At 41.2% G+C, this 27767-nt stretch overlaps 2 protein-coding genes across 3 annotated transcripts; one reads left to right on the top strand and one right to left on the bottom strand.

The window, feature by feature from the left end:
* Positions 1-15094, top strand: cdc42ep1a (CDC42 effector protein (Rho GTPase binding) 1a). 2 transcript variants are annotated; one of them, XM_080484396.1, is made up of 5 exons: positions 447-583; positions 6657-6774; positions 7292-7434; positions 8981-9945; positions 13430-15094. In XM_080484396.1, the coding sequence occupies exons 4-5, from the start codon at positions 9474-9476 to the stop codon at positions 14152-14154; spliced, it is 1197 nt and encodes a 398-aa protein (XP_080340522.1). In that variant the 5' UTR covers positions 447-583; positions 6657-6774; positions 7292-7434; positions 8981-9473; the 3' UTR covers positions 14155-15094. The 2 variants fall into 2 exon arrangements, with proteins under 2 accessions (XP_080340521.1, XP_080340522.1); XM_080484395.1 differs by lacking the exon at positions 7292-7434 and having other exon boundaries at positions 1-583.
* On the bottom strand, positions 14579-27639 carry sh3bp1 (SH3-domain binding protein 1). The gene is made up of 18 exons (XM_080484382.1): positions 27142-27639; positions 24898-24940; positions 23973-24077; positions 23813-23889; positions 23073-23184; positions 22753-22829; positions 22588-22675; positions 22446-22514; positions 22272-22362; positions 22036-22172; positions 21092-21203; positions 20916-20997; positions 20752-20835; positions 20549-20662; positions 20293-20390; positions 19465-19633; positions 18177-18529; positions 14579-16532 (listed from the first exon to the last, which is right to left on the bottom strand). Exons 1-18 carry the CDS (start codon positions 27189-27191, stop codon positions 16261-16263), a joined length of 2133 nt encoding a protein of 710 aa, XP_080340508.1. The 5' UTR covers positions 27192-27639; the 3' UTR covers positions 14579-16260.
* Positions 27640-27767: the final 128 nt, after the last annotated feature.

Raw genomic sequence — 27767 nt, 5'->3', positions numbered from 1 at the left:
TTTACATCTACAGTTATATTGGTAAACAGAAGGTAGTTTAGCAGCGTGTATTTTCAGTTAATGTGAAGTAGAACTCCTCACTTCTATCGTAGGTTGGTTAACTTACAGTATGTTGTGTTGAAATGAGTTTCAAAAGCTTCGAGTTGACTTCCTTTAAAAATAACAACTGAGTCATCTGACTGTTTCATAAAAGTGTATTGGCTAAAGTCAGCAGACAGCCAGCTGATGAAGTCTGATGATTTGCACTTGACTGCAGTTTGCCTGAACTCATTATAGGATATAAATAGAACTGTGCCCCCCTGATAATGCTCCATGTTGGTGATGGCATCGGATGAGGGGAATCGTGTGTCATGAAAAACTGAAGTGAAGTGAAGCTCTGCGGGAGCTCCTGGTGTGGCTCTCCCTCTCCCTCTGCCCGCCCCTTCCCCCGTCCCCGCGCGCTCCTCACACCCGGCGCAGCAGCGCGTTCAGTCCGCTTGTTCCAGCGGCTCTCCCAAACTCCCCAACCTCCGCTCCAGTCCACTGGGAACAGAATTAACTGGACTCGACCGAACCTTTTTTCTTCTCGTTTCAGTTTCCTGTGGTAAGTTTATAACGTTTTCTTGTCTGGAATATTCCCCATCTGATCAGTGTAAGTGGATGGGAACTTTATTAGACTTCTTCTATTGCCTGTGTGCGTGCTGTAAGTGCTCTGTTGTTGTTGTTTTTTAGCAAAACCTCACCTTGATTTCATTTATGCAACATGATTCATGAGCAGTTGATCCATTCATAACAATCATGGGGTAATTACAAAGTTGTTCTCATGTCAGTGATTTTTGTTTCTCTGTGACATTTGGACTCATCAATATTTTCTCTCATGACTGTTTCTTTAAAGATAAACGTGAATAACAACCTATCAATTACTTGATGACATCATTGCCCCGGCATGATTGGATTAATTATCAGCACCTATTGTTTATAGATTAACGAGAGGCTGGCAGATCAAGGTTTTGGAGCTACATGCCACTCGTCCATCTGTCTGAAAATGTGTGATTAAATAAACCTTAAAAAAAAGTTTTTACTGTTGCTCTTATTTCAAACATTGGGGCGACAACTTGGACTTTTAAGTAAATAATGGCTCAATAGTTTGTCAATTAAAATGTGCATCAACTTATAGCATGTCATCAAACAAGTCAAGATAATGGTGAAAGTGTTCAAATTGCTAAAGGAAGTTAAGAAGCAAAAACAGAAACCTGCTAAAAGAGCTATAATGGGTAGAACAGCTAAAAAAGCGGAATGCTGAAAACGTCCAAGATTTCTAAAGAGGCCAAAAGTGGTGAAATAGAAAAGGTAAGAAAGAAAATAAATTGAGGGGGAAAATAAATGAAGTGTCTCATAATGGCGAGAAAATGGTTAAACCAGCTCAAATAGCCAAACCAGCTAAAAGTGTAATAAAATGTTTACTGTTCTAATTTTTACTTTCAAAACTTGGATATTGAAATTTGACGTACAATCTTCAACAAAACTATATACATCCTAATGAGCTGTTACCCTCGATTTAACAGATAAACATTCTTTGCGGCTCCAGACAAATTTTATTTGAATGAAAGTGGCTCTTTTGGTCATGAAGGTTGGAGACCTCTGACTCAACCCATAACTAAGTCATATGACTGAAAGAGTCTTGCTCAGTGTAAACACAGTGAAGTTAGCTTCAGATAAGCCATTATCATTAGGACTCGTGAAAAAATTGACTCAGTAGTTATCGCACATGGTGGTAATGGCCACACAGACTTTTCTGTTATGTCTGACATTCAATCTGCTCTGCAACATATTTATATCCAGCAGCAGCAACAGTATATAATTATTTCACCACTGCAGCCTTGGTCAAAATGAATCCTGGCACTGCTTTGATTTCTATCACTCTGCCTTGTAATTACAAGAGTTACACAACATGACCTATCAATTTCCGTGCATGTCAGTGACGTAACTGAGATGTCCTCCGATTCACTTGGTAGCCGTGACGGTGAAGTGGAAGCCGCGGGGGCTTTGGGGTGTTTTAATTACAGGAACAAACAGGCACGCATGACATTGGACTTATTACATGTTGGGGGCAGCCGACCTCTGACCTCACAACCTGCCAGCAGGCCTCGAGGGAGGTCGCCATGTGAAATAGCACAAACACAAACACATGCAGTGATAAACGAGGCCGCCTGAAGCCTGCCAGTAAACAAACATACCCACTGGTGATCAATAAAAAGGGAGCCTGCTTCAGTGTCGACAGTAAAAAAAAAATAAAAAATCCAATAAACAACACACAGTGTTAGAGCGCGTCTTCTGTGCAGAGGATCAGTATAGTCCGTGATTTCTCTTCGTGATTTAGTGTCTCTGTAATTCCCCAAGTTAACTTCCACTGGCGTACAGTATATCTTCCTTGAGTACTTGCTTTGAGATTAGCATTCTGGTCTGATGTATGCAGCAGCAGATGGTTCGCACATGCATCTAATATGTTTCCTGTTCATCCCCCCCCCTCACATTCACTAATGATAAGGTACTAGTCCAGGCACTTGATTAGGTAAACGAGCACAGACATTCCCTGTGGGGTGTTTTTTTTTTGTCTACATTCATCAGTCTTTTTTTTTTTTTTTTTTTTTAACACGAGTCCTACATTCTTGCGGGCTGGAATCTATGTGACCTCTAGGTGTCATTGACGCAGCCAAACAGGGAAGGGTCAGTAGAAGAGGTGTGAACTCTGAATCCGGTCACTGTATTTATTTTCACACCATCAGGCTCCTCAGCTACTCCTTGCCTTATTTTTTCTTTGTTGGCGGGGGGCCACACAAGGTGACGCTGGGAATTCTGCACCATCTTTGTCTGTGGTCATCAAATGGCCTCAACTCTCTCATCTACCAATGAGCTTCAATCTTGCTGGCAGCAATGATAATATTTGGTCTTTATCGAGCCAATCGTATAGATAAAACTGCTGGCCTGCATTCCACATATTGTATGATTTATTAACTTTAATTCACTCCAACTGTACGATGTGATGAGTTATTTATAACCTAGGCTGCGGACTGATTGTCATTTATTTTATGGGGACTGTAATGAAACAATGTGAGAATAAGAAGTGATTTCAAAGGCGAGAAAGTACATTACAAAAGTATTTAGGTCAATAAGTGAAACGTTTCAGTCAAAAGTGTCATGTTTTGTCATTATTTTACATGAATACTGAATGTCCTACACAAGCACCAAGAATTTCATAGTGTCTTTCACTTCATCATATTTTGGAAGAAACAGGAAGAAATAAACAAGTTATCAAATACATGACTGACAATAGGCAAACCAAAATGCAATGAATCATAATGGAAACTAGCAAATATGCTTCCTAGGCTTGATCTTTACTGTGAACATTTTGAATGGATAGCAATCTGGAATTGCTCCAAAATTGTTAAAAAGAAGGAGAATAATCCAAACTTTCTCAGAAATTACAAATGCAAATGAAGCTAGACCCAGATTTAGCACTATTTGAGATGTAACTGACCAGTTTTCAGCTCTCAGACAATCAACACAGTATGATACTTAATGTTACATTAATGGTACAAACTTTAACTCTACTCAACTGGAAACAAAGAGACTTTCTGTCCACCTCATTTGGCAACCTTTTTTTTATAGATTATATTAAGATAAATCTAAAAACATCCAAGAATTTATAATTCCTATGTTGAAGTTATGTGCAGAATCTTAACGTGCATCAATGTTGATGCCTCAATTACTTTCAACAACACATTAATAACATATTCACACAGTCACTGCTTGGTTTGACAAATACACTTTAAGTCCTTGTTCAGGTTTGACGATACATTGTCATTTTGGTTTTAATGACTTGGATATCATAAAAAAAATTATTTTCACAACGAACTTGGGCATTGGTCTTTGGGGCGAATGCCGTGACCTGAGGGAAATAAACTTCTCCTGACACGCACTTTCTCATAAGGCCCTATTTACACAACAATGTTTCAAGTGAAAGCGCACCGTTTGTGCATTTTTGTTTCAGAAAAGTTTACACAGCGACGTTTTGAAAACGATGTCTGTGTACACGGGAATTGCAGTTACACGGAAAATGATGTAATTTTCCTGTTGGGCCACTAGTGGGTGCTGCCACTGCTGTTATTCATCTACTCACACATGTGCAGAAGAACTATTCACTGCGGCCCTGGTGCGTATGCACAGAAACAGCGTTTCACAAAAGACACGTTTTCCACCATCTACATGGAGATTGAGCATATTTGAAAGCTTCCGCTATGGGAGCCGTTAACACATTCTGGCACAGTTGTCGTGTCAATGGACACCCAAAACAAAGTTGTGGCCATTCTCTTTCTTTCACCCATCATGGCTTCTGCCATATTCGCTATGGCCACTAGAGGTCACCAGAAAAATGTAACCGCCTGTCTTGTGTAAATGCACTATAGGGGACAATAGTCTCACTGTTGTAACAGCAGTAATCAAGAAGGTGATAAATCTTAGGATTATATAGGCCCTTTCTATCTTGAATATTAATACTTTTTATAGTTTCTTACTATATATTGTTCACTATGAGGAGATGAAGTGTGTGCTGGTGACTTGAAACCAGCCCACTTTCCGTGTCGCCAGGTCAACTTTCTCTAAAAACCCCTCACAAGTAATATATCATATTAATAGTGGTGGATCGTGGAGCACAATTTTTTTAAGTGTAAGTGCAAGAAAATGAAATAAACTGCGTTCAAGAACCAACAAAGAAGGCAAATTATCAGTGCCAGTTCCAGCAAACACAGGAAGCACGGCGGCTTAGAGAGTATGGATATTTATTGAAGCATGAAAATGTTTTCTTGGCAGAGGAGGAAGTGTAGCAGTGTTTTGCTTGGATTGGGACTGAGCATACAGGGTGAAAATAGGAGCATAATTGAAAGTCAAAGGGTGAACCAGAAAAATGCGGCCTTATCTTGTATGTTTGTTCACCTGGTTAGAGGGGTTAGCGGTTCGAGGACATGGGAGGAGAGCGGGAGAAGGAAGGGAGGGGAAGATCTGCGATAAAACACAATGTCCACCGCTGATTTTCCTTGTGACGAACGGTAGCAGTGTGAACATTTAGAAGAGATGGTTTGTTTGCATGGGGCCCCATCAGCTGTTTGAATCAAATCTTCAGAAGCCAGTGAAGACACTTGAAGAACGAGTGGAAAAAAACAAGAACGAGACTGAGGAAAGGAACAAAGATTGATTGTCAAGTGCTGAAAAAAATGGGAACAAAAGGAGCTGATGAAAAGAAGTATTATGGGGCAAGAAGGACTCTGAAATGATGAAAGAGAAGCGGGCAGAGAAACAAGAGACTCGGACCCAAACATGGTTTCAATCAGGGATAGAGGTTTAAAAGAAAGATGTTTAATGGCTGTAATGGAGAGAACGACTCCACCAACCGATGCTCTGCTCAGGAATGTGTTCGTATACACACACACACACACACACACACACACACACACACACACACACACACACACACACACACACACACACACACAACACCCAGTACACACAACACACACGGCTCCTATTAGACCATGGTTACTCTGGTTTGTATCCAGCAAAGCCACCTCAACAAAATACTGTACATAGTGACATGGAAACATTATATTGAGTCTGGGATGTATGAATGCAGTGAAATCCCCTGAACAGTGGCTTGGCAAAGACTGGGACTTAAAACTGAATCTAAAACATGAACAGAGCATGAAGTTTCACTGCAATAATACTTAAGGAAAAACAGGGATAACCAGCGTCACGGTGTGGAAGTGTCAAATACCTATGATAATGAGATAATAATTTGGATATATAAATTTTGATGTGCTAGTGACACATGTCACCAGCAGGGTCTCCTAATAACGCTTCAGGTCTTTTTGGTTAAGACCAAAAAGACTCATTCGCATTTTATGTTTTTGAAGGAATTCACACAAAAAATATTGTGCGTTGCTTTCCAGATGCTTCAGTGTTTGGGAGTCTTAACTTATATACTTATATATGTTCCTCAAGAAAACCATGTTGTAGCTTTCAGAGTTTACGTATTTATTGCAATACTCAACAATATTATCACATATCACATGCAGCATAATGGGGATTGTGTTAGAGGTTGAAAAGCTTCAAAAGATAAGAGTTTTTAGCAATAGGCAGTTATGTGTCATAATCTTTGATTTGGGGGTTTCACAGGCCACTGTTTCTCAAACATTTCTACTTTGATTTCTGTCATACCATTATTTTAAACCCCAAATCATTTCATTCTAATAGTGGGGAAGAGATTGTAATAGTTTTTTTTGAAAAAGGAGTGAAATAACGTAAAGGCTTACAGAGCCCGTGGTGGGTGGGTGGATGGATTTGTTTTCCAATGAAACACCTTAACCAAACAAGCTTTGTTTAAAAAGTTTGTATTTGAGTTAGTCGTTGGTAAGATCCAAAAGAAGGTCCAACATGCAGGTTGGTACAAAACCTGATGTCAACCTGATGTCATGTTTTCAACATGTCCTCACATCTCAATATCTGCACTTCTCCTCATATAGCCTCCTCTCTTCTGTTCCCACTCATTTAATACTTCCTCCATTTTCTTCCTTTTATGAAAATGAAAATGAAATTGAAATGTTTCTGTTTAATTTCCTCTACAGCAGAACTCAGACCTGGTGGATCTTCCTCAGACCAGGACGGCAGCAGCCAGGTCTACCCTGGAAAGAGGCTCCCTGCTGGGGATGATGGAAGAGATGAAGGATTAGGGGATAATCCAGGGTATGTCCAAGTTCCTTCTGTCAAAACCTCTCTCTCCTGATCTCTGAGACAAAGGCGGGTGGGCTGCTACCAGGATAAGAGCATTAAAGTTTCAACATATTTTGCATCCTTGCAGTGATTTTGAAGGTAATTATTCCAATACCGGAGGTGCTGACTTTTTAAAACTTCAAAAATAGAGCAATTGAAAAGACTTCGATCCAGCAGGAAGGAAGGAGAATGGAAAAGGATGTTGAGATAAAACTGAGCCTTGCCCAGAGGTTCTCACATACATAAGAAAAGTCGAAGGGAAGGACCCCCTCTGAGCGGTGGTCAGAGGTCTTTTAACAGGATTACAGGCAAAAGACAGGAGCTTTCCGTAAGCACAATCATAGCAATTAATGTGCTCATTTTTATTCCTGTAAAGCTGCATGTTATAAATTATTTGAACGGTTGTTGGGTTTTTTTCCTCACTTTGAAACCGCAAGACTTTTTCTCTTGATTGGAAACAGCATGTGTGCTATTGTGTCCGTGACCACAGTGACTGGGGAGGTGTTCTGTGCTTCATGGGAACCCACATAAAGCCCCTGCAGGCTCACACCATCTCAGATTGAACATCGCACCTCGGTACACTGGTTCCCGGCATCCCCAGGCGAGCCTCGCGTTCGGCTGCGCTCAGTGTTGGTATGTGGCATGTTTCCTCTCTCCCGCCACTCCCAGATGCCCCTCTTAAAACAGCAGCCAGGGAAGTGGAGCGTAAGGGCCCGGGACTGTGGTCAGCAGCAAATTAGAAGGGCTGCCTTGGTCCTGACGCAACCCCCCCACCCCCCCACCCCCCCCACCCCCCCACCCCCCCCACCCCCCCAACCCCCCGTCTCATGAACCATAGCAGGTCATTAATGAAGCCAGACGGGACCGTGCGTGTGTGGGAGGCCCGCCGACATCCAGCTGCTGCGGAGCTTTAAAGAGAGCCAGAGGTCCATGTCAAGGCTGCTTTATACTATCAAAATATTTTACAAATGGACGTCAATTACTCTGCTGGCAAAGAACAACATGTGATTGAGGGCGGATTTTTCATCTGCCTTCATTGCTGCCTGACTTATGGATGTATGGCGTTTCACATGTGAGAGAAGTAGAAACAAATAGCTGAATCAATACTGATATCACTGAAATCACTGTGAAAACACAGAAATCTTCTCACGGGTTTTTGAATCTACGTACACTCTCGTATATGCCACAATGGTGTTATTATGACACTTTTTTACTGGTCCGGCCCACTCAAGATGGAATTGGGCCCCTAGTATACATTTTTTGTAATACATACCAATTTTGAGTATTTTAAGTTAAAATAATACCATAAATATAAAAACAACAGCTCAACAGCTATTTTTATAATAATATTTTGTTTGTCTGGAGTCATTTAAAACCTTAAATCACAATCTTCAAACTATATGAGAGTTGGATGTTTCTGAAATTGAGGTTATCGTCTTGTGTCCTAACACTGTGTATCAATATATTCTATTACCCTCAACTAAGTTATGCGGATTCATTGTCGTGGTGAGCGGTCTTATCTTCGCAGAAATGGCAGGATCACAGTTCAGTAATTATAATAGATAATCTCTCAATGCTCAGCTGGCTCATGTGTCTTACTAAACCAGTTTTTACTACTTTGGTAATGTGTTTGGATTTCAGTTGCTTTGTCCTCCATATCGCAGCAGTTTGACAGTTCAGCCAAATAGCAACAATAATTTTCTTATCAGGAAATGTTCATTAATCTCTTCCTATCTTGCTGAGAATATTTTGCCTGTTTTGTAAAGTAAGCCGAGCCTGTTGAATGAGGCCTGGCACTCAGCTTTAATGGCACGATAAGTGTGCGCGCTGAATGGCAGTATGAACTTTGTGCAACCCGCAGAGAGTCAAGACAAAGAGAAGGCAGGACTCCCCCGAAAGTCCACATGTTTCATGGATAAGAGGCAGACTTGGGCTGTGTTGCACAGAGAAGGGACTGTGGTCTAAATTTAGATGGTTCCAGACCAGCGGTCACTCGGAACGCGGAATCCTAAAAAACCCCGTGGAAAGACAGATCTTTTCAGGGGAAAGATGTTCTTTTAGTGAACCGACTGGAGGGAAGCACACTGGCCTCTCACTGTTTCTCAGCTTCCATGGTTTGAATCTAAAATCTGACATTTTAAAGATGTTTGTTTTTTCCCCCCTGTTTTACTCTCGATAGATGGTTCCATGGTGCGACCGCAGAACCGTTTGCAGCTGGACTCGGACCTATTTCTGAGCTGATGTTGACGAAGCCAAAGCCCGAAGCGAGCCAAGCAATCTGACCACACTCCAACTGGATCGGCCGCCGTCAAGAACTCAACAGCGCCCTGTTCTCCTCAATTTATGCCTGTTTAATTTAGCCAGTTATGCACGGTAACAAGCTACAAAGACTGGGACAGAATCTGGCCTGTACGTGATAAACACAGATCATATCCCAGCAAACTATTTGGCGTTCAACATTTCAGCCTCAGAAATTGCACAGTTTCATGATCTTGGAATAACCTTTCAGGGCTGTTGTTTTTCTAGCTCTGCACTTTGGACTGCGGCTGTCAGAGATTTTGGCCAAAACCGAAGAGTAGAGAATTAAAACCTTGTTGTTTTGGTTGGATTAAAAGACGTTCTAGGAATAGTTTCAAGTTGAGAAATCTTGAAGCCATTCATCTTTTGAGATCATGAATCTTCAGGAAAAGTTGTCGGGCCTCAAAGGTCTGGTCTCTCACTCCCACAGCAAGCGTCGTTTCAAAGGCGACCTCACGGTGGACATGATCAGCCCTCCTCTGGGCGACTTCCGCCACACCATGCACGTGGGCCGCGGCGGCGACGTGTTCGGGGACACTTCCTTCCTCAGTAATCACGGCGGAACAGGCAACGGCAACAACGGCGAAACGGATTCTGTTTCCTCGCCCGACAACAAAATTGGAGCGTTCTTCTCTCGGACCCTCCGTCAGATCCGGAGGGGCTCGGACAACCGGCCCAGAGAGGAATGCAAGGATCTGTCACCGCCACCTCCGGCCGTTTCTCCCATCATCAAAAATGCCATCTCCCTCCCCAGACTGGATGTGGATATGCCAAATGGGAGTCCCACCACCAAAGTGCTTTTCCCCAGCTCACACAGTACACCAGAGGATAAGAAAAGCTCATATGGTGAGATATTGTTTGTTTATCTCCAATGTTAATTATTCAATTTAACAGTTGCTAACCTGTTGTTACAAACCCACAGATAGCGATTGCCCAATTCTGCAGGTCTCCTGAGATTTGTGTCGTGAAGCTAAGTTTTGGTTTTAGTGTTTGGGTCAATTTATTGTTGCCTTTAGTATTATTTACTTCTGAAGCAGACAGTTTACAGAAGGAAAAGTGCAGGAACTAGTTGGTCTGTAACATTATTTCAAAGAAATGCTGACGCGAGTCAGCGGTGAAGAGTTTTTCATATCAGTGCAAAGTGTCAGTATCGGTCTTGAGCTCACTACAGATTGTGCATGCCCTCAGGAGCCCACAAACTGAGTGCATGTTGAAGTCTGTTAGCAAGCAGCCGGTGCCTCAGCTTGTCCTATTTAGTTTGAATGTTTCTAGAGATTTTCCTATTGTTACACAAAATGACACAGATTACGTCTGGTTTACTGAAGCTTCTGTGTGGATTTCTTAGCTTTTAATAATTGAATGGAGCTTTGCTTTATTTTAATAGTCACTGATGACATCCATCATATTGTCACTGGAACTTTCCAATTGCATGTGATTTATAATTGCCGTGTTATCCAAGGATTACGTGAAACACACCACCAAATGTCCCTTAAATCTAGAGTGCGGGTGTTTTTCCTCAATTTGACCACAAGCGTTGCCAAACAAAGTTGCTAAATGCAGGTAAAGTTCAAGCGAGTTGACCGTTGCTAACTGGAAACTACACAGAACTGACAACTATTTTTAGAGGCTCATTGAAACTCATTCACAGGGTCTGCTCTGTAATCCGGAGACAGATTCGTACCATATGTGTTTATGAATCACTCTGGCTCATAACCAGCAGCTGATAACACAGAGATCCAGACGGAGCTGGCAACCGGCTGCCTGGGAGGCCGTTTGAATCATCCATGTTGACATGACACTCATGGACACTGACCTTCCTGTGTGACTGTGAGTGTGGAAGTGTGAGTGTGGAAGTGTGGGTGTGGGTGTCTTGTTTTGTCTTTATCTTTCCTCTTCGTAGTGACTAAAACTTGTTGCCCACGACTCTTGTGGAGTCTGATTTTGATGTTCTTGTGGGAATATTATAATGTTTTTCAGGATGACAACGACACAAAACTTGTTTTTAAGGTTGAGCCTTGAGTTTTAGAATATTGTTTTTTATTTATTTATTTTATAGCACTGTATTAATCCCTGAGGGGAAATCCATAGCGATTGACCCATCGGTAGCAGCCGCAAAGAGCAGCGCTGAAGGGGAGCTGGGGGGGATGGGAATGGAAATGTGGGAGGAAACCGGCGCACCCAGAGAAAACCCACACGCACACGCACACGCACACGCACATGCACACCCACACGCAGGGAAAAGATGCAAACTCCACACAGAAAGCACTGCGCCACCGTGTGGACGATATAGTTAACAATAGACTCAGCCCCTGTTTACACAACAAAGTTTTCAAGTGAAAATGCAAAACTTTTGTTTTTGTTTTGGGTGTTTGATACACATTGGAGCAACTGAAAACATAACTTTTTAAAAATGTCTCCCAAGGTATTTGAAAAGGCTCTAAAATAGGGGGAAACTCAACTTTTTGAAAATGCTGCTACTGCCCACCACAGCCATAATAGATAGTTCTTTGGCAAATCCATATTAGATGCACAATAACAACAATGGAGAGAGTGTCATGACCCCCAGTCCAAATTCTCCTGGGACTTGTTAGTTTTATAGTTGAGAGTCACCCGGTTGGCGATCCAACTTTGTTGTCTGTCCATATGAATATATGTACACCCGCCATTGATAATGTTTATAGCATATTGTTCTCTGAGCACATGTGTGTGGTTCTATAACAAAAGCAAACAACATAACCAACTTGTGGCCTGGCATACTAACTACATTGTTTCTGTTGTTTCCAAGTAAACAGACATCATTTGAGAAAAGTTGCCATGTCAATGTTAAACTTTCACGTGAAACGTTGTCAAATAAACAAAGCCTCAAGCTTATGGCTTGATGTTTGTCTGAGTTGGTTAGGCTGAGGGTAAAGGTTTAAAGAATGCCTCATGCCACCAAGTGTGTGTCTGTGTGTGGTAATTGTAACATTGTGGGGATCTTAATCTTTCTGGTGACATTATGGGGACATGTTGTCTTTATGAGGACTAAGTTCTGTGGTAAAGACATGGTTTAAAATTAGTGTATTATTTTTTTGCTTAGCTTGAGTTTATGGTTAAAGTTAGGGCAATTAATTAGTGAATATCACTGTAAATACCCCTAAAGCAGAGCATTACCATATTTTAGCTAAAAGTGGTGTCATCTGTTCTCACTATCATTTGACAAAAATAGCAGTTATTTCTAAATTATCAACTTCTTTGATTAAAATGACATTATAATATATAGCTGTGTTTTCAACTTGATATTTATTTCTGAGAGAAGGGTAAGAGAATATAATTTAACAATCTACTCGTATGTGGGTGAATTGTATTGTTTATCTGGACATTATCAATTATGTTATTTTTCAATGTAAAAAATTCAGTAATTCAACTTTTTCAATTCAATTCAACTTTATTTATATAGCACCAAATACAACAGTAATTTCTAGGCGCTTTTAACAGAGAAAAACCCAAGTTATTTTGTTTCCCAGGATTGATGCACAACAACACACACAGTACTTTCCTCCAACCAATGCTCTGGTTTCACTGATGAATTCTACTACATTCTGTCTTTACACTGCATTAATAAGTGTCCTCGGATGCAGTTTTCTCTGGTTAAAATTAAAAAATGGCCTGCAGACTCATTGCCCTACAGAGTTGGCATTGAGTAGTATTGTGGTAATTCAACTATTTGGGTCATCCAGGCAGCAGTGTGTGACTTGCTAAGTGATCCGATGGTGATTGAGCAGATGATTCACTGTTGGCAGAGCAGGATATTGTTTTTGTTTTCTTTCGCATGAACACAATGGGTTGCTGTTGCCCCCTGTTGGAACACCCCTGTTAGGTCATGTAAATAAAGAGAAAGTTAAAACAATCTGAATTATATTTATTTGTTAAAGAAATATTGAAATCATTGTATGAATAAAGTTTTAAGAGAAAATGAGCCAAAACGTTACCCACTGATATGTCAAAAACATACTTTTTAACTTGCTGGATGGTCTTGTAATAATTGTCTGTTTATTCTGTAGTGAAAGAATAATAATATGAACGTGGGGTTTTACAGGGAAATGTCCCCTACACTATTTCCTGGAATTTTGATGTGACTTCAAAACAGTTAGCACAGCCCCACAAAACCACATTTTCAACATTTTATAGCTTTTTAGGTTTATGTAGGCAGACCTAGTATTGTCTCTCTGAGTCTCATGTAGTTTCACACTTACTTGAAAGAAAACTGGTCTTTTGATTCAAAAGTGTGAGAAACCTGTTGGTACCTTCTGTTAGAGTCCCTCTAGTAATAATGGCATTTGTTTCTCAGGTCTGGAGTCGGGTTTTGTCACTTTGCCTCGTCTGTCCCGCTCGGAACGTCAGCAGCCATCCATCTCCATCCCCTCTCCCTGCTCTGCGAACATCCATCGCGGCTCCCTGACCGACCCGGCCGATGCCATCTTATCCACCCGCACCTCCACCATTGTAACCTCGGACCCCAAGCACACTGCCTGCTCTGACTCCCTGCCGTCCCTCACCTCCCTCGACACCTTCACCTTCGACCTGGGCCCCTCCCTCATGAGCGAGGTGTTCGGCCTGCTCGACGGACACTCGTCAGAGGAGCAAGCCCACGCCTGGGAGGGTGAAGAGGTGGGGTCAGCTTGCGGGATGACTAACGATGGATCAGAGTTGGACTCAGCTACTATCTCATATGTGGATTCCTTGCTGAGAGAGGACTGTGGGAGCAGGAAGAGTCCGCACACAGCTGAGTGGGAGGAGGAGGACCGGAGCGCCACGGAGGTGAATGGGTTTGGTCTTTCTGGTAAAGTACCAGATGTTGTGATGGGGTCTCCTGAACGAGCGGCAGTGGGGATGAGGATGGAGAGCGAGCGTTTCCAGAGTGCTACAGATGTGCTTGCACGGCACTATGGCGGCAACTTCTTAAAGGGACAGGGCCGATCGGAGGCCAGCGATTCAGAGGTGACGATCATGAGCCAACCAAAGAAGAATATGTCCTACACTTACATGGACGACGAAGACGAAATCAAAGTCTGAGCAAATCAAAGAGGTTAGCTCAAACGTTGTTTTTTTTTTAAATACCACGTATGATTCCTCTGCAATTCCAAAGACATTAAGCATCTAACGGTTGACAAGGGTTGTTTGGCTGATCGATTGAAAATCACAACTTGAAGCCTTTTACTTGGATTGGTCACTTCTTTGTAGCTGTGCTTCCAGGAGGTGAAGTTGTGACGTAAACCTGCTGCTGAATGTATGTAAAAGGAGCAAAAGACTGCTTTGTGTTTCATGTTCTGCACCTAAAAGACAACTGTTCACGGAAAGTGAGGAAGCGTCAGAGAATGTAGCAAAGAACTTAAAGGAAACGCCAGTGTTACATAAATTAGAAGTCACTTTATGCTTACACAGACGCCTTAATATTCTCTGAGTGAAACCGCACCACTGATGAGAACAAAGAAAAAGTGACTGTTCAAAATAGATTTAATTGTTTTTCAATTCTTTGGCATCACTACAATCTCTTGTCAGCTTTTCACTCAGGAATTCGCTAAACAACAGGAGGAAAAAAGGAGGAGGATTTTAGAACAAGAAATCAGGACTCTCACAAATTGTGAAGTAACAGCCTCTTAACATCCCACCTAACACACTACACAGATAAAGGGATTATTACAACTACTACAGGTATTTGCTCGGTGCACCTAAACCCTGAACCTTATAAATGTTCATTTTATGCTGCAGTCCTTTTATGTTGATACTCTGTGCACCTTTTTGATTATGAAGTTCAACCTCTGTATTGCTTTTTGTAGAAGAATTGCCATTAATATGTTCTTTTATACAACTGTACATTATGAAGTGACCTCCCATGAATAAGTACTTCCAGTATGAGTACCTGCAGTCCTTAATGCAAATTCACATCCATATGCTGCAGTCAGTACCATTGATATACTTATGATGATGTAAAATGACAATAAAAGATATTTTTAATTAGGTGTGGCTTATTTTAGTCTGGTCCCTATAATTCCACTAATATAGGTCAAACTAGGATTTTACACTACCACAGTGAGATATTTGCACCAAAGAGGTAATTTTTTTCAGATTACGTTGTTTGATTTCAGAAACTGTCAGTCACATTTGTATCAAGCTGGGTGGAACTGTGCCGCCTGAGCTATTTCCTCCATTTATCTTCTATCCCAGTTAATCCAGCATGAGAAGGGAGGGTATAATCCATCACAGGGAAGCGAACAACCACAATACACATGCGGGCAATTTTATAGTCATGTGCGTGTCTTTGGACAGTCGTGGAAACCCACATATGCATTTGGAGAACATGCAACCTCTGCACAGAAATGGAGACATTTCTGTGCAAAAGGGAAATTTTCCTGCTGTGAGGCCAGAATGCTAAATCACTACACCACCATGAGGCCAATTCTTCAGAGACGATGCAACTCATTTGTGAACTTGTTTTTTTGACCTTCGCCGACATTCAGAATAGTGAATTTGGTCGATTCATTCAACATTCATCTACTGCTTTATCTAGTCCAGGGTAGCAGGGCATTGGAGACCATCCCTGACGACTTTTTGGTGAAGGCGGGGTGAATCCAGGACGGGTCAACAGTCCATCACAGGGCAAACACAAGCAGAAAGACAACCACACCTACAGGCAATTTAGGAATCAATTCAGAAGCTTTTACCTTTCGGAGAGGATGCAGTGAGTAGTTTTATGAATTACTTTTCTTCACTAACATTATACCCTAAAGTCTAGTAGGCACGAGCAAGCTTATTTATGCATATGTATCTTTATCCACATATAAAGCAGAAAGGTTTTTAAAATGATCAGGTACAGAACTGGCTATTTGCACCTCTCCGGGGTTTTTGCTACATAAATTCATTTATTGTTCGTCTATTGTTTTTGTTTTTTTTAGATCAAATAAATACTGAAATAATCAGAAATAAGAATAAATAAAAGATATTGATTACAGAGTTTAATGTGAACCTTCTCCCAAAAAAAGGGAAATAAGTTTTCAATTTCAAGAGAAGTCACTTCAAATTATGACCAACGCAAAAGCATCCGCGGTTAAGTTTCCTTTTCTAAAAAGTACCAAAGTGTTTCAGCACATGTTGCATTTCCATATTTAAAGACGTTTATTCTCAGTGTGCCTTTGCCTGTGAGGGTGGAGGAAGCGGTGGAGGGCAGCTCGGGGCTTTTAGTCCAGGCTTTTTCTGCAAAGACTTTCTGGGGCTGGGCAGGGGACCGCGAGGCCCCGCAATCGGCGGGGGTTTGGTGTCCTTAGCAGCCGGGGCCGCGGTTGGGACTGGAGGGGCCTCCGTCTTGGGAAATGGTGGGAGTTTTTGTTTGGAGAACTGGACGGTGACCTGCTCATTAGCTTCACCGGCTTTGCTTAGGACGAAGGATCTTTTTGCTGTGAGACAGAAAGAGTGAAAAACAGAAGAATGCAGCAAATCAGTGAAATAGAAAATTTTGAAATTAGTGCCTTTGAGTTCAAGCATGCGTGAGACAATCAATCCGCAGGAACTCTTTGTATTCACAAACATTTGTGTGAAAATGTTTCAGGATATTAACCTCAGTGTTTCGCATAACTTATATTTCCTCAGCCTGTCGATGTATTTACAAAGAAGTATGGTGGACAGATTTGGGATTTCCTTTTATTCGATTGTTACCAGTGTTTTAGCTCCAACAGCTTCCAAAAGCCGGCAAAGTCTCATATTTTTCAGACAGGGTTGCAATCTCTTGTTAAAAACAAGGCCTGTGAATTCTAGACAATAGTTTAACTGTTTTAGTTAATGTTCATTGTCAGAATGATGAGATCTCAATGGGCTGTGATGGTAAAATTAATAAAAAGTAACACAATGTTAGGTAAAGCTAAAGAAGTTCCGCTGGTTTACAGATGTAACAGGACAAGAGGACTTATAAGGAAAAGTATTTCAGCCTCTCCTTGTCCATTACAGCAGTGTGTAAGATGACGCATGAACCCAAAGACTGATATTTTGGTCAGTGGTATGAGACTTCCTGTTTCCTGTGAACATCCTGGTTGTTACAACAAGAGCGGCGGATTTATTTTTCTCTCTGTCAGCCTGCACTATCGAGCCACCACGTCGACTCTGTGAAAGGATATTGGCAGAAGTGAAGAATCTGTACAGGACATTATACAATAGAGAGGAGATGTGGAAATGTCCCGGTCCTTGGCGCTAAAACAACATGATGGATGAAAAGTTTCTGCTTCTCAGGGAGATTAAAGAGGCACTCCACCAGTGTTTTGACCACTGTGTTTATCTTTTTCACTTGTCAGATTTGTTGTCCGAGTGCCACGGCAACGGGTTTTTTTGTCAGCTATTTTTAAAGTTAATCAGTCTAGAGACCGCCTCAACAGAAAAAAGAAAAAAAAAGAAAAATCCATTTGTGTTTACAAAATGAGCACATAAACAAAAAGCTAAGGTTAACTAAGTTAAAAAACCAAAACAAGCTAAACCAGAGCTCAAACATTAACACCATTAAACTTCCAATTCAGCTTGAATTAAATTGATTTGAAGTGTGTTTACTCCATGAAACATGATAAGTCATATACACCTTTTCACAAAAACATTTCCACACATACATGGAGAGACACATAATGCGTACCAATATAAATACAATAATACACTCAACAAATGAAGATCTGCCCTACAGCCTTTCTAGTCTCATTACCCCTCATTTGCACTACTATTAACAGAGACCCTGTTTGAAGCATCTTATCAGAAAACCATTGGCTTGCAGGTGATGGAAGTGGAAGGACAAAAGTATATTTCAAGATTTAACGACTCATTTATGCAACACTATAAAAAGACGGAGCAGGTCAATAATGTCACTGTTGTTTCAGGTTAAAGTTCAATGGTTTTGACAAATGGTCTGTTTTGTAACGTTGAGCTGTGGAGTTTTGAAAAATATCAAACAGGGAATTAAGTTGGAAAATGAGCAACTGCCCTTTGTATTTCTCAGAATTATCTCAGAATATTATCTCAGAAACAGTACTCCAAACTAGACCTGCTTGAATGCACTTTTGACTTACGCTTATACGATGTTGGTGTGATCTTCACAAAAGCATTGTCAGAGCTTGGTCGAGCTTCCAAAATTGGCTCCAGATGGCTCTGATCCGAGGACTGCTTCTGGGTGGGACTTCTGGTCTGGCCCGGGTTTGGATCCAATCCTGTTGGTCTTGGAGGTAGGGCTGGGTTTTGGTTTGCTGTGGAAGTCTTGGAGACCAGGCCAGGATGGCAGGAGGGTGAACTGCTGGACACCGTGCTCTGATGGATCGGCGTTGCTGTCTCTGCTGTGGGGCTGGCCCATGTGGAGCTGCCGCTGCCGCGACTACTCACGGAGCCGGATTTTGTCAGGAAGAAGCCGCTGTCCAGAGAGGCTGCGCTGATGAAACAAAACAGACAAAAAGTTTGCAGATGCTCCAATCATTTAGCCATTATTGGTCACTACTACACGAATACAGGTTGTATTCTTATTCTTATTGAGTTATCACTTTTGCCTCACAGTGAGACGATCATTGATTGGAGGCCAGGAGCATTTTCATGTGGAGTTTGTCTGTTCTCTCTGTGCATTAGGACTGCACAAAGTATTTCAAATTTATCATTAATATGACATCAATATGCACAATATGCATATCTTAAAAGACAGACTTGTACTGAAACATATTAACTTCATATACAGTATTTGACCAATCATGGAACAAACCAAACAAACAAAAAACTTTTAAATGGTTAATCATTTTGCCCATTTTAAACATAATAAAGCAAATATATGTATATATGTAACAATAACATATTTGGGCCAGCTGTAATCGAATTTAGCCAGGAGTAACTACAGTCAAAATTATAATATTACCTAAATATTTCTGCACTTCTTGGAATTATAAGATTGTTTTTTGCAGGGTTTTTTTTTTGCTTATGAAAAATATATAGTGGATGATAAATTCATCATATTCATTCATTGAGGATACATCCTATGAAGCTTGCGCTCTCGATTATTGTTGTAAATGTGCTTTTGCTATTTCATTACAATATTGGTACGTTATTACATTATTAATTTTATTACATTCAAAATGGACAAAACTATTATAATACTGACAGTTATTGACCATTATCAAATTATTGTTTGATAACAAGGGTAAGAGGAATAGCACTGTTGTTTGGTGGAACAATGTACTAAGACAGTAACATTCAGTGTTAGTGTTTGTATTGTTTAATTCACCTGATATCATTCAGCCAAACTGTGCATGCATACATTTTCATTCCATGGTCCAAACAAAATTTTGGTTAATTTGGTGGCTTTAAAATGAGCTTTAGTACCTGTTTGTCTTGGAGAGTGGAAGGTGAAAAGATGAGCTGGAGGAGGCTGTTGACGAAGAGGAAGTCGTTCTTTTCACCTTCTCCCTTTCTTCAAACAGAGACTGAGTAGCTGGGGCAGATAGACTCACATCCGTGACTCCAGGTGAGTCTGGGACCTCGAAGGACACGTCTGATCACAACAAAACAAATAAATACCAAGTTTACTCGAGTTGTAGGTAATTCACAGCTGAGGTCTTAATCATTTTGCTCCAACCTTAATAATCTTATATAATCTTTAATATACTTCTGGGAGGCAATGGGTTCTGCCAGTGAATAAAAACAAAACTCAAGAACGTCTATATTATAGAAACCATCCTAAAAGTCATTTAAAATTCGGATCATGACAGTAAACCTGTATTTTGAAGATTTTTCTTGTCCTGAATGTGTGCATCAGGCCCAGTAGTGGAGTGGATGTACTAAGCCGACCATGTCAATCTGCCCTTTGGCTGTGTGAAAGTTAATTAACACTCAATACAAACTGAGTAAAACCAAGAGAGTTCCCCCATTCCTGTTTCCTAAATCAAATAATCTGACCCTGAAGTTTGTTAGGGTGGTTTTGATGTGCACTCATCAATTCCAACAGTGATACACGAGGCTCCACCTGGTGGCATTAAAAGAGCTGCAACTGGTCTAAATCTATTCAGTTCCACTTCATTTCAACACTTGTGTCACCTTGTTGGACTTGATTCCCCAAGTCATTGATTTTTGCGAACAAATTTTGTGACTCTTATTTATTAATTTTTTTAAGCAACAAGTGAAAGGTAGTATTTGGGGGATTTGCTTGCTTACCTTCCGGGAAAAGACTGGAGCTGTACTGAATAAGAGGCTCAATGACCGTCACCACCTGCACTGAAGAAGCTGAGGCCATGTCGAACGAGACTGATTCCCTACGGAGACAAGGAGAGAACTCAGGCTGCACGATGCACTAATATCAACTCTGCTCTTTATGGTTTCATACACAAACTGAACCGGGATCTCACGAGGCAAAGTGTATTTTGTGGGAGATTTATCCACTGGACGATAGTGGAGATGACTCTATACACACCCTTCAGCTCGGGGCCACAGCAGGTTGGGTCCCAGGACGATGGCGATGTTACTGGGGGTCATCTTATTTACCGCCTGCTGCTCAGAGAGCAGAGACAAAAACTGCACCAGATACCTGACGAGCAAGGAAAAAACAAAGGTAGTGTGGGATCAGCACAAGTAACAGGAAGACTGTAGGTATTCAACAGGAGGACATCCACATACCTGAGGTTGTTGTAGTTCTCAGGGGGAAGTTTCTTCAGTAGGACCTTGAACTGCTCCAGCTTCTCTGTCAGGTCTTTTCCCCGGCTGAAAAGAGACAAACCTTAAAAATAACAACCAGCTTTAACTTTGGAAAATACGGGAAAGAGAGCAGGTGTTATACGCACCCTGCAGCTTCAAACCAGTCATCGTAGAGTTCAAACGTCATGAGAGGTTCAGGAAGTTCTCGAAGGTAACCTTTTAAAGCTCCTGTCAACAAATACAGAGGAACACGTTCGTAATCACACATCTCTTTGAACCATCAGGAACTGCATGTTGGTTTTCAAGCGGACACGTTCCCCACCAGCCACAGCGTGAGGGTCCATACTGAACTCGCTGTGGTCCACCGTCCCTTGATCCAGGCACATTTTCAACTTCTTCACTACCGAAGCTGCGGCAGCCAGACGAAATAGACCCTGAGGAGAGACCAGGACTCAGCGGGTGTGCTTGGACGGTGGCTTGGCAAGTCAAGACCAAGGCCAGAGATCTTTTAGAGTTAATATAATTGACAAACAAAGCTGGTATCAAAACTAGAGAAGACTAGTGTTTACAAGATAAAGACCAAGAAAAAACTGAAAGACTGTTTATGTTTCATAAACTTGATCTTCTGGGTCGAAAATAATGAGATTTAATAACAACATAAGCAAGCAACCCTCATCTCTGTTTGAATCTGTCTAGTACCTGTAAATATTGAGACTACAACATGTCAACACTGATTTAAATAAAAGAGCATTGCATCTAGAAACTGCATGACTATAACTAAGTCCTGCTTCATTGAACATCGTGGAAAAACTGAGAAAATATATTTAACACTAATCCATCCATTCATCCATCATCTATACCGCCATCTCTGGACCATGAACACATTTTAAGAATAAATGCTCAATGTTTTAAATAACTGATGGCTGTCTGAATATCTGAATGAAGGGGAACTATTATGATAAAAAAAAAAAAAAGTGATTTTTTTTTTTTTTTTGCTGAAACTCCACATTATTTATGAATTAGAGTTTTAAAGAATTTGTATTTATATTACCCTCGCCTTATCTGGAGCCCTCAGTTTAACCTCTAATTGAAAGTAGCTGTTTTATCCTCCATTTTCTTCAAAGCCCCTCTTCTCCTCCTAAATGCCCACTCCCATTGGATTGGCTCTGAGCCCATCATGCATTGAGTGCTTGTAATTTGGCTTCAGCCTGATTGTGTTGATGAATAATTAGTCACTTTTTGACTGAAGCAAACACTCGGTCACACCTCCTCCTTCATGCCCGTCCTCAGAAGCATGTGAATACACTCTTGTATAGGTGCAGCGATTTCCATGTTGCTTCCTGAGAGATGTGACAGCAGAGCCTCCCCGTACACCTTCTGGCTGGAATGGCTCAACATCGGCCCTGCAGAGTCATTTAAGCCCACAAAGGAAATGAAAGCAAGCAGCGACGCTGCATCAGTAACTCAAATAAACCCCACAGACAAGAGCAAACTCCGTTCACCTTTTTGACTGTGGCTGTCTTTAAGCTCGCTGATGTTTTTGTCCAGAAATTCGTGTGAGTTTTTGTGGTACTCTGCTTGCAGCTCAAGAATCTACGGAGAAAATAAAAGAAGTGCTGATGGATAAAAGTGGATATTTCGTGGGTATATTGTCATTAATTTAAACTGCAACTCACGCGGATGAAATAATTTGCATAGTCGTCTTCTTTAGTTGCGAAGTGATACAAGTCTGCCGAGTATTGGTCCTGCAAACACACAAGCGGGAAGGTCAGGACTGCGCCTCAGCAACGTAACACAAGGTTGTGAACGCTCTGCTACCTTTATGCTTTCCAACTTCCTCCAAGCTTCTTCCACTTCCTCCCGAAGCCCGTCCTGCTTTGCTTGAGGACCTGTGCTGGCCTGGCTCCTGAGCACAAACACACGGGGTAAAGCTGGTAAACGCCACATATGTGATTCACTCCAACAAAAAGATGTGCAACTCACCTAACCCTCGCATTGTTCCAGTCCATCGTGAGCTTTGCAAATTGCTTCTTGTTCTTAAGAATTTCTGGTAAATCATCCTTGAAAGGAAATTGTAAAATATCTATTAAATACTCATTAAGCTGCAGTTACAGACCTATTTTATGGCAATTTATTATATTTGTAAATGTGCATATTGTCAAGTCTAGTACACAGGGTGCAATGAGGAATGCAATCGTATCCTATTTAACAGTGTAATGCAAAAAAAAAAAAAAAAAACAGAACATAAATAAATAGAAAGTCACTGAGTCACGTCACGTGATGCAATGCTAAACTGCTCTCACCTCGCTGAGCTTGTTTAGTGGCTCGAGAACTTGCTTCTCCATTTTCACCTCAAAATCTGCCAGCATGGTGGCCAGCATCTTCTCTATGAAACAGCACATCTCCAGCACCTGCCTGTCTCACACAAAAGCACACAGACTTTAAATTCATCTCAACAACAGCAACTGACGGGTGTCCTTCTACCGCTGCTCTATAGAGACCGTCCGGACTTACAGTGTCTTTATATGCTACAGCAGCAGCTCAGAATTTATGCCTCCAGAAGGCATCAAGCATCACCTGATACACTTTCACCTTGTGGTACAACTGTCCAGATTAGGAAAATATAACAGTTGGAAAATATGTCCCTGCAAGGTGACCATGCCACACCAGTTGTAACCAAACTACACAAATACAGCACAAATAAAAAACCTGTCCTGCGACATTATGCTTCACTTTATATGAATGTTCAAACTGAAAAGTGACACGTTTATATAAAGATCTAGAGAAACGTTATGTTCAGAAAGAAACCTGTTAAACATTGATGTTTAAGTCTTGCTTTAAGCTGGTACGTCACTTTATAGGGTGAGTCTGTTACACCTTCGGCAAATGAATTCAACTTATTTCCCAAGTTGTAGAGGCATCCTCTTTCTCTCTCATATTGAAAAAACTCAAATGCATCCTTGCAATAATTGTGAGGATTAATTCACTCGACAGCGGTTGGCAAAGGGTTCAAATAAAGATCAGGGATGGATGAAGGTGTCACCTGATTGAAGACTCTGCGTCAAAGTCTTTGAGACTCTCGGCCATGCTGATGGAGAGCAGCATCAGAGGAAGTTTTTTCTGCGGAGAGACGGGCAGACGTGACACATTCCATTCAGGTAATGCTTTCAGAGGTTCTACAGACGTCATGGTTTTGAGGATACCATTCGTTTTTCGGCCTCCAGCCCTTGCTGACTCTGCATGCAGCCCTGCAGCTTCTTATGGAGGACCAGAGCTGCCTTTTTGGTCGGCTCCACCCGCTGCTCCACCTTGAACACAAGCGTACAGTCAGAGCTGAGGGAATGTGTGTTCTCAATCTAATGGATAAACATTGTTTGGATCATTGTAATGAAGGATATACAGCTAAATCTTTCTCAATCTCACTGAACCACACATATAAAGTATAGAAATTTGCATTTGATAGATTTGATTGTCATACAACTGCAAAGCTGTTTGATTTTCTTTGACATTTGCAAAGAACATGCATTTGTGGAATGAGCAGAAAAGCTGAGGATGTGTGTCACGAGCTTAAACTTCTCACAAAATACTTTTTTTTCTTTTCTTTTTGCTGTTGAGTCTATTTTGATGAAGCGGATGAATGAAATTTGAAAAAACAAAACATTTTAGCAAATTAACAAAACACTAACCGAACAAACAGGAGCCTCGGCAGCATGTGGAAGAACCAAACACGGCCACCAAAGAATTTCATCTCAATATCTCCCAACGTTGAGGATCAGCACCAATGATGGCCAGCATTGTTTTTCTGCCCCACACCATAAAACTGCCTCCACCAGAAGATGATATTCTCAGTGTAGATCAGCTTTCTGTGTCCTGTTCACACTTTGACCGTGTGTTCCAGGTGCACGAGGCGGAAGAACTAATTGGTGCAACTCACATAATCAGCTCTGTGGCTCATGCCACAAATGCGGCACTTTTTAAAAGGGAATTGAAAAGGTTTTCCAACTGTATCACTCCCAAAAGCATTGCTGCAGCAAACAGCACAAAGGATCTTAGTTTCTGAGCCTGACGATGTTTTCCATCCTACTATCAGAGTAAGATTTTTTAGGTAAAAGAAACTTTCCCTCTCACCATAACCAGGTCCTCGTGGAGAAGTTCAGTGGCATCCTGTGACCTGCAGATATGCTCATGTTATTATTTAGAAATTCTAAACATCTGCAAATTAAATTCATTTCATTCCGTTTCTGTCTCCATCTCTTTGAGGTAATAATGACCCAAAACTAACACATGCAGTCCATCCATACACACTGACATATTGACAAGCTTGAAGACAGTTTCAAACTGGGGTTGGATGCAATAACAATTCCTCTTTGACCCTGAGTGAGTGCATTGGATAATTTGCAGTGAGCCTATATGGAGTCGTCAATAGAAAACATTTAATACACCAGAACAAAGAAGTTGCACAAAAACACCTGCTGTGGAAGTAAGCACACCAATAACTTCCACATTCCTCTAGGGATTGGTGGCTTTAAAGAGAGAGTGTTGTATATTATTTAGTTAGCAATCAGAAGAGCTTTACAAAGTCCAGATAAAATCATTTAAATGAAGTAAACTTTAAAAAGAACAGTGTTTCTTCAGCTGCTTTAATAATGTGCATGAATAAGATCACCATGAGATTTCAGCTCGGAGGGAGATTTCTTTTGAGATGAATGACTTTTTTTTTTTTTTTTTAACAAATGATGGTTCAACAGTAGTAAATTGAAATTAAAGCGATATTACAAACGCAACGAAAGTTGAATAAAATCTCCAACTGTAAATTATAAAACCGTAAGTGTGACATAAGAGAAATTTGTAGGCAATAAATACTGAATGACCAATGTGAAGGACAGGATTCCAAAATAGTTTTACATGCATCAACTATTATGGATTCACATCTGCAATAAACAGTTTTATTAATTAAACAAACAAACAAAAAAACATTGCATGACATTCATGTGCAATGTGATTCAATTTAAACATCCTGACCACATTACAAAGCCAAGAAATAATATCGTGATGACTCGAATCTTAAACATACGTGAAGCACGTCTGGGGCCTTGGTGTCGGCACATATAACAATAAAACATCTGCATGTGTGGGCGGGAACATTAAAGGACACAACACTTCAAACATAAACCTGAAAGCGCAACCTTCTGCTGTGGTTATGGTGAGCACCTCCCTTCCGTCTCTTCATGAGCAGAGAGGTCCTCAACCGTCTTTAAATAAAGTCTTCAAACTTGTGTTACTCCAATGGGGACAATCGAGTTCGCCTGGACGTCAGATGAGGTTCAATAACTCTGAAGTGAAATTTACTTCTTCCAATGAACACAACTGGGGCTCTAAAATGCAGAGAAGAGAAATTCCCAACACGCTTCAACCATGCGCCACTTCCTATTCTCTAATATGGAACTCTTTCTTGTAGAAAAATAGTTGATTCCGGGCAGAGGCGGGGAAAACATTTAAATGCATGTTAATGGTGTGTACTGGTGCTGTATTTGCCTGCTGTGCAGAGAGGACTGGGTGAAGTGCTGCAGCGGCGGTTAAAGCACACTTCTCTGCAGCTTGTGCATGCCACATAAGTTCATTATTAAACCATCGTGCATCAGCAACAGGAGGCAGTGTGGCATGTTTGATTCAGCTCTGTTGCATGAAAACAAAACCGCATGTGGGTGATTTCGTCGCCCACTTATTTGCCTTTGGCTCGCAAGCAATCGTCCTGTTTTGCCGATGCATGCTAACACGAATGACTTCTTTTTGTTTTTTTACCAAGAAGGATTCCACAAACACTTGTGCAGGGTAACAACCGTCTAAGGTGCAGCTGCTGTCTCCTCACTGTGCACTGCCAAACATTTACCACAGCACCATGTTGATACTAACTGCACAGAAAATCTGAGGTTTACCTCTAAATCAAAAATTCCTGTGTCGCACTGAAGAGGAACCAGCCACCAGCTTTTCAACATGATATTCACAACAGCAAAAAACAAGAAGTTTCTGCCAAACTACATATATTGTCATTTAAAATCACTCGACAAAACACTGAACCTGTGCTTCATTCTGATACAAACAACCAAGAGGTAATCAAGATGTAGCTGCCAGCAAGCATTTTAAATATTAGGAACTAGTTTGTATTCTTCAGACCAGGCCCAGTAAGGTATACACTGTAAATGTGTAACTGGTGAATACTGTGGTTACTGACTCGATTCGTCTTTGCCTGAGAGAGTAATGCGCAGAGAGAAAAACACCAAAACATTCCACTTTTAGGTTCACACAATACATTGAAAACTCCTTGAAAGGATTGTGAGTGTCACTGTAAAAAAAAAACAAGGTTCGGCTTACTTTGCTGCAGAGCTGAACTGCTTCAAGATGCTCAGGGACTGCCGCAGCATGCTGGCAGTGGAGTCCAACAACCAGCTCTTCTAATCTGACCTTTTCAGCCCCGTTTGACCCCTCCAGCAACCCTGTATTAACCAAGTTAAAACTGGACAAAGAAGACAAGTCGTTGTGCCTCTGTGGATTTCTTTGTACTCGCGCGTGCCTCTTTCTGTCGTCAGTTCTCGTTCTGGTTTCAGGTTGAGTGCTCGACAAATGAGGAAGTAGTGCCAATAAAATGTCAGCTATGAAAGGGAAGAGAGATTTTCTTTTGTCAGGTTGGACTGTCCCACTATGATCTGACCTCTGCTTTTAACCCTTGTACAAGACTGGAGCAGACAGACTTCTCAGAATACATTTGTGTAATGTCGAAGCGTCATCAGTCATTTAAGTGACTTTCATATTTAAACAGTCTGCTCGCAGATGTCTGTCAATGCCACCCCGGACTTTGAAGGATGTGAAATGGCTGGAACAGGAAATCATCATTCGGCTTGTTTGTGATATTTTATTCCAGCCAAACTTTTACAACTATTGATCGTTTTAAGTTAATATAGGGAGAAAAAGTCAAATAAAGGGTAATATTTGTATACTGG

This window comes from Lipophrys pholis, assembly GCF_963383615.2.
Source record: "Lipophrys pholis genome assembly, chromosome: 1".
Taxonomy (NCBI): domain Eukaryota; kingdom Metazoa; phylum Chordata; class Actinopteri; order Blenniiformes; family Blenniidae; genus Lipophrys; species Lipophrys pholis.
Note: the sequence above shows the minus strand (reverse complement) of the source record. Positions and strands in the feature narration are given on the sequence as shown.